The sequence below is a fragment of the Perissodus microlepis genome, chromosome 12 (assembly GCF_051167445.1).
Source record: "Perissodus microlepis isolate ML-2025 ecotype Zambia chromosome 12, ASM5116744v1, whole genome shotgun sequence".
Classification (NCBI taxonomy): domain Eukaryota; kingdom Metazoa; phylum Chordata; class Actinopteri; order Cichliformes; family Cichlidae; genus Perissodus; species Perissodus microlepis.
Genome location: NC_140472.1, coordinates 15,931,529 through 15,938,376, shown reverse-complemented (window position 1 = coordinate 15,938,376; position 6,848 = coordinate 15,931,529). Strand labels below are relative to the sequence as shown.

The 6,848-nt window shown below is 39.6% G+C and overlaps 1 protein-coding gene across 1 annotated transcript; it reads right to left on the bottom strand.

Moving 5' to 3' along the window:
• Positions 1-341: 341 nt before the first annotated feature.
• LOC146376012 (arrestin domain-containing protein 3-like) lies at positions 342-4,031 on the bottom strand. The gene is made up of 6 exons (XM_084946785.1): positions 3,759-4,031; positions 3,523-3,580; positions 3,295-3,442; positions 3,077-3,173; positions 2,742-2,998; positions 342-2,570 (listed from the first exon to the last, which is right to left on the bottom strand). Exons 1-6 carry the CDS (start codon positions 4,012-4,014, stop codon positions 2,433-2,435), a joined length of 954 nt encoding a protein of 317 aa, XP_084802911.1. The 5' UTR covers positions 4,015-4,031; the 3' UTR covers positions 342-2,432.
• Positions 4,032-6,848: the final 2,817 nt, after the last annotated feature.

The window sequence follows — 6,848 nt, the reverse complement described above, 5'->3', positions numbered from 1 at the left end:
AGCAAAAACGGAAGGACATAAATAAATGCAAGCACTCACAATGACCGACCTGCTCTAACATGTGTAGATGAGTCAAAACGTTCTTTACAGTGTTTTTATTCTGAGTCTAAACTCTTGTGCAGTTCTCTGTTACCTATCGTAGCTACTTTTGTGCTGGCGAGATGTTTTTTCCATGCTCGCTCGCTCTCTCCCTCCCCACGCCCCTGCTTGGTTAAATTGTGCATATAATGGCAGAGTGTTACTGACATGTTGTGTGCGGTGAAAATGGTCATCACCACTGTTCAAAGCTCTTAAAAGCAATATATCTCAACTTTATGCTACAATCTTCTTAAGTCCAGCGTTTATCTATGGCAACTTGCTATACTATTGCTCAGGGCAAACCAATCTCTTCTCTCATCACACACAGCCAAAATGTGTTTGTCCCCCTGGATTCATCAAAAAATCCAATTAACCGTTTGCATTTTCATAATGTTTTAATATTCCAATTTGTTCCAATTCATCTTAGGAAATAACTGTTTTACCACAGAAGGCAACCTTTGATTTTCTACAATATATTAGAGGCTTTACTCTTGATTTTTTCAGCTTTGACTAATAAGTAATCATTATATTATAACCGAAAACCTTCTATAAAGCTTCTTTGTTTCATGTACATTACGATAACACATTACATTGCAGCTGCTGTGCAGGTTGAGGAATGACCCTCTATCCCTTTGATAGCACTGTGACACATACATCCAAGTTTAGACATTCACCTGGTGGCAGTTTATTCCTTTAACCATCCATCAAGTTATTTTATTGGATGTTATCAAGATGCTGTCATGCTATGATCACAGTGATCAGAAACATCTAATTTTAATAATGAAAGCTCTCAGTTATAAGATTTTATCAGCAATTTTTCAAAACAAAAGCTTCCCATCGACTGCTACATCCCTTCGGCTTTTTTAGCCAGTCTCCTCTGAGCTACATAAACTTCAACCTAACTTAAGATGAACCCAACCACCTTAAAAAAAAAAAAAAAGCTCTGTCCTTGGGTTTGGAGGATGTTCTGAGGAAGGCCATCCTCAGGGCTGGCTCCCTCCCAGTGTTTAAGTAACATTTGCATTTTTCTGTTTACAATGAAGTGCCCAACGACTGTCCTGGTGGTGAGTGCTATAAAATCTTACATATACTTTCCCTATTTTCCATTCATAAGTGCAAGCCTTTTGACATGAATAAACATCTGTAACACCGTGTAGCAAAGTAATCAGATGTGAAAAGTGCTTCTGAGTCTGTTTCAGATGACAGTGAAGGCATTGCAGTATAAAACAGTAAGTGGTTTAACAGAGACCATGTTGGTCATCATGAAAACCATAAGCTAGGAGTAATGCTAAGTGTTTTGCCTCAAGAATTTGATATGCCACCATACATAGAACAACATAAACAATTCAATATTTTTCAAAGTAAAGTGCAGCATACTCCTAAGGATAACACTGCTAAACAGACCTTTCACCTTAAATCTCTAAGCATAAACACAAACTATATGTGACATTGTTTTTTATATATATTTAAAACAACAGACAATGCATTTACATTCCAGTTTTCAAAACAATTTCAAAACACTGAAAAAACAAGCAAAATTATAATAACAAATATAAAAATGTGATCTATAACTAAAAACATGTCTGTTGTTAAACAAATTGTTATGTGGAGTATAGAGAGTAGAAGACTGACTAAAGGAAAATCACTTACTTCTCTTATTGTTTGTTCTGTCACTTCTTGTGTCTCTGGTTACATGATTTAACCCCCAGTCCCATTTTTTCAGGCCCTTTAAAAGTCACAGTTTTGGGGTACAGCTCTGATTACTTGGTGTAGTATATGGCCAGCTACGTCTAAATAAGGTATAGGACATAGAAACTTTCTGCAACTGAACACATTCATGATTTGTCCAGTTAGTCTTATTTTCCCTCCAAAATATTAAATATTAAAAACACAGTTTTTGTATAACACATTTAATTCCTTTGTGGGACAACAGCTGGAAGGCCTCATTCTGTCCTGCCAGTTGATCACCAACAAGAAGAGGGCAGCTTTATGATTCTGCCTTCTGAACCCTGTTTAACCCATACCTAACTGTGACTTTTGAGGTGTCACCTGCTATTAATATTTGGGCCATTCACTTACACTCACAGTGTTTCATTTTGATGCTGGTAAATGGACGTATATAATGGAGGTTGTTCCCCTTGTAGAAAAGTAGTCAGAGTAGGACCTGGATGTTGCATTAAAGGTGCTTTAAAAACTGGAGCTGAAATCCCCTGTGCAGTAGCACCGTGTGACCACTAGTTAGAATTGCCACTTGTTATATTATCATGCTGAGTAGCATCTGGGGTGGGGTAGTGACCTGACACTGTGGGCTCAGAGCCAAATCCAGTGTGGAAGGCAGGGGAAGCGAAGTTGCTTTAACTTGTGACCACAGTTGTCCCAGGTGGGTGAGGCCCCACAGCCTCACCAGGCTGAATGGCTGCATATCTGGAAGGAACGATGACCAGTGGAAACACCACCACTGGGTCAAAGGCAAAGCTAATGTCCAGATACACCTGGGAAACAGTCAGAAATTGAGAAACTTGTAAAGAATTATTGTTATCTGTTCTAATTAATACATAGTTCAGACACACATTTCCCGTGTAGCTTATTTATTCACACATGTTTAGAAACAAAGCAGTTTTATTTCTGAGGGGATGTGATGTCACCAAGAAATTGTTTAATACCTTTATGTAATATTCAACAGAGATGATTTCACAGTTATGGATAGTGGAGATGGCATCATCAGGAATCTTCAACTGGCAGGAGACAGTTCGCTCTGAGTTTGGACTGATAGTTTCCCCGACCTCTTTGAACAGATTCATCACCCACTTCTTAGTAGACTCATTGCAGCGAAATACTGTTTTTTGTTCAAGTTTGAATTTGGGCCTCGTGTTCTTGGAAGAGGAGTTGCAGATTTTGGCAACAACAGATATAGTTTCACCTGTAAAAATCAAATCAGAACATTAAACTGCATTTTTAAATCTATCAACATTCGCTGCGCAGCGTGAAGTTACTGTACCTGGAGTGCAAACATTCCTGTCAGTGGTAGCAGACATTTGGACCCGTCCCTGGGAGAGCCCACCTATGTTTTTACTCACTGTACCAGATTGTGGATGCTATGACAGACCACATAGACAAACATGTTTACAATTTAATGCATGTGATTTTTAATGTGAGTTTTTTCACAAAGCACTTTCCAAATATCACATTTATAGCACATGTCAGTGCAGTGTTTACCATCACTTCCCAAAACTGTTGAAACGTCTTGGATATGAAGTTGATCTTCTTTTTAACTTTAGAAGGCCACCACCAGCTTCTGGACATCTTTGCTTCAAACATGTACACAATTTTTCCATATACCCCCTTGAAGGATGAAGGCATGCTCCTGTAAACAAAACCAGTGGGAAATGCATGCATTTGCCAAAGCATCGTATGACAGTATTAATAATTCAAATTCCCACTTACCCCTCTGGGATTTTGAGCCCGAACCTAAACGTGTGGACCCCTTTGGGAAGTACAGTGCCTGCAAGAAACGGTTAAACACTTGTCAGCAAATGTCGGCTTTGTCACAGAGCTACAGTGATATACTTGCAATTTACTGCTGATCATTGAAGCCAGGTTATATTCCTTAAATGTAGTGTTTTTATGTCTGCTGCACAATTTAACCCTTGCATTCTTCCAAGTGTCTTAAAGCCTCTTACCTTTACCATTTTTTGCAATTAAGTACTCCTTCACTTTAAAATATCTCCTTTTTGCAGTGTGGGTAATCTGAAAATATCCCGTTCCTTCTGTCCATTCTGCCTTGACGTCTCCTTTGGCTTTTACAGAAAGGCTCTTAACTTTAACCTCTTTTGTCAGCCTGAAACTAACTGTGCCCAGTATAGTATCTCCTTCAGAATAACTACCGTCTTCGTTGATAGTTTCAAAGGTCACGTTTAAGTCCTTCATCGAGGACATTTCCGAGCTGAGTTGAAGACGATGCGTTTCTTAGCACCGATAGACCGATTTAAGGTGCATGACGGGAGGCTCCGCCTAAAGAGTGACATCGTGACTTCTGATTTCAGATAATAACAAAAGTTAAGAGATGAGATGCTCCACGCATTGATTTAAGTATGATATACAGTATAATGAAACATTTGAAAACTTATTGCAATTTACGTAGTTTAGCAAATAGACTAGCCTACTGAATAGTGCTGAACATGAACTCGTTAAATCGAAGTCACGGTCGTACTGAAAGATTCATACATCCCGCTAAGAAGACTGTGTTTGTAAATGATCGCTGACAAAAAAAATAAATAAATAACCATAACACGACTCAACAATCTGTTAATACTCCCATCCTGTAGTTTAGGGTACATGTAAATATGTCTTCAATAAAAATAAATAAAGTGCTCGTTATATAAGAGCTTATTTACATGTAGTTATAGCTGCTCATTCAAGAATTGTAAACAAGCATATAAGTGCAATTTCAACACCATAATGCACATCTAAAGTAAAACTTCACTGCAGAGTTTGGTCATCCACATTTGCAAGTCAAAAAAATACGTAAATGAGGGAAAAGTAGGTTATACACTTGTGTGATTTGTGTGAGCAGCGTTACCATGTGTGCGTGCGGTTTGGTCGCTGCTCTGAACCCAGATGAACAACTTAAGTGAACACCGCTGCCTTTCCGAGAAACAGCTGTCTGTGTAATGTGAAAAAGAGGGAGAGGTGTATAAAAGGTTTTTTGTTTTTTTTAAACACACCTTTTTTAATCGGTAGCAGCTAAATAAAGGAAAGTCAACCAAGGAGTACAGAGACCAGAGTAGCGATTAGGAAAATGTATTTGCAATCAGATTAATAACAGAATAAATACATAGACCTCCTCAAAAACATTGACACCCAAATGGAGAGAGAAAGAAGCCATAATCGTCTCTCAGGGGAAGCCTGTTCTTCTTCACTGGTGTTTACTGGGGTCAGTGTTGCCAACTTAGCGACTTTGTCGCTATATTTAGCGAGTTTTCAGACCCCCTTAGCGACTTTTTTTCTAAAAAGCGACTAGCGACAAATCTGGCGACTTTTTCTGGTGTTATTGGAGACTTATTTATGACGACTTTTTGACGTGAAAGGGAGTGTTGCTCTTACTCTCAACAAGCAGCGGTGCTGCCGTGGGCACCTCACCCGTGCTAAAGCGCTCACGGGCGGAGAATAGTCCTCCCCCAGCTGCAGGAGATGTTCACACCTATGCGTCCAAACTGCAAATGAATCGCGCATGAGCGAAGCCGCTGCTCCCGCACTGACTGTAACGCAGTCAGTTCTTCTTTTACTGTTATGTTGTTTTGTGGATCACAAGGTTTAAAACTACTTATAAACACACACACACACACACACACACACACACGAAGTAACTCCACCAGAGCGCCTATTTCGGGTCACTTTTGCCGGTCGAAGCCCGGATAAAGGAGCAGGGTTGGAATTGTGACATTAAAAAACAATAATTGCTAAAAGAAATTTAATTTGTAGTTCTAAATAAATTCTAAATGCATTTAGGACGTTTTTTGCTCACTTTATGTCTCTTCCACGATGTTATTTCTCTCTCCAACAGCGTAGGTTACAATTACATTAGCATGACCAATTATGCAAATTAGGTGATGACGTCATTTAGCGACTTCTAGCGACTTTTAGGACAGCCAATAGCGATTTTCCTTACTGAGGAGTTGGCAACACTGACTGGGGTACAGTGTGTGTATTTATATTGTATTGTTGCCTCCTAATGATTCCTTAATCAGTCACCGACCTTTCACTGTGTCAGTTCTTCAAATAAGTCCAGTGAGTATAGCCGCTAACAGAAAGGGATGGTAGCCAAAGAGTACAAAAACACAGTGTAGCAGTTAAAAACATTTTATTTATTTATAATTTCAGAAAAAGCCGAAGGCAGTTAAAAACAGCAAAAAATAAAATCAAGCTAGCAGTCCATTGTTGTACATTAAGTGCACAGGTGCAGGGGTCTTAAGACAAATGCTTTGGAACAGCAACCAGTCTTTTAACTGTTGTGTCTCACTGGGAAATGCCTTCCCCATGCCAATGCCCATGCCCACACCCACGCCCATGCCCATGCCCATGCCACACCAGTTCCCCCAGCATCCATCTGTTCTTTCCATTTTGCTGCTTCCCCTTGCTCTGCTTCTGGCACATCATCTTTTATACAGAGTAAGCAGGTGTTGATAATTGCTTTGTTTAGGAAACTGTAGTAGGAAGTCACAACTTTTCAAAATAAAAGTATGCAAAATATATAAAAAGTTGCAACTATAACTGGACATTTCTATAATTAAACATGTCAGATTACTCTTTTAATTTACCCTGCATACATTCAATAAATGTCATTGTCCTGGGTCATTTTGACCCAGCATTCTTAGTTTTCTTGTGTTTTTGTATTTTGTTCATTATTTATTCCATGGTTCCTCGGTTGTTCAGTTTAGTTTATTAGATTTCCCCCCGTGTCCCCGTCCTGTATCTGTGAGTTCCTATGCCTAGTTTCTTTTCCTTGTGTTTTATTCCATGGTTTCCCCAGCTCGTTATGTCTGCGCCCTCCCCCGTGTTCTCTCTCCCCTTCATGCCCGCGTCTCTGTGTACTTCCTGTTTTACTTTGATAGTCTCCCGTCAGTGTACATCACGTTGTGTTTGTTTGCTCCTGCCCTGTCTTGTTACAATGATCCGGTCGTTAAGTCTGACGTGACTAGCCGTGTCTGGGCCTAAACTCCGCTGCAGGTCCATATATCAAACGATCACTATGGCATTACTGAGAGTTGAAA

Excerpts from the sequence above, each read along its gene's own strand:
- LOC146376012 (XM_084946785.1), bottom strand. The coding sequence starts at position 4,014 with ATGTCCTCGATGAAGGACTTAAACGTGACCTTTGAAACTATCAACGAA. Across the intron at positions 3,174-3,294 it reads AACAGTTTTGGGAAGTGATG|CATCCACAATCTGGTACAGT; the intron begins GTAAACACTGCA and ends GGTCTGTCATAG. Across the intron at positions 2,999-3,076 it reads CAGGAATGTTTGCACTCCAG|GTGAAACTATATCTGTTGTT; the intron begins GTACAGTAACTT and ends TGATTTTTACAG.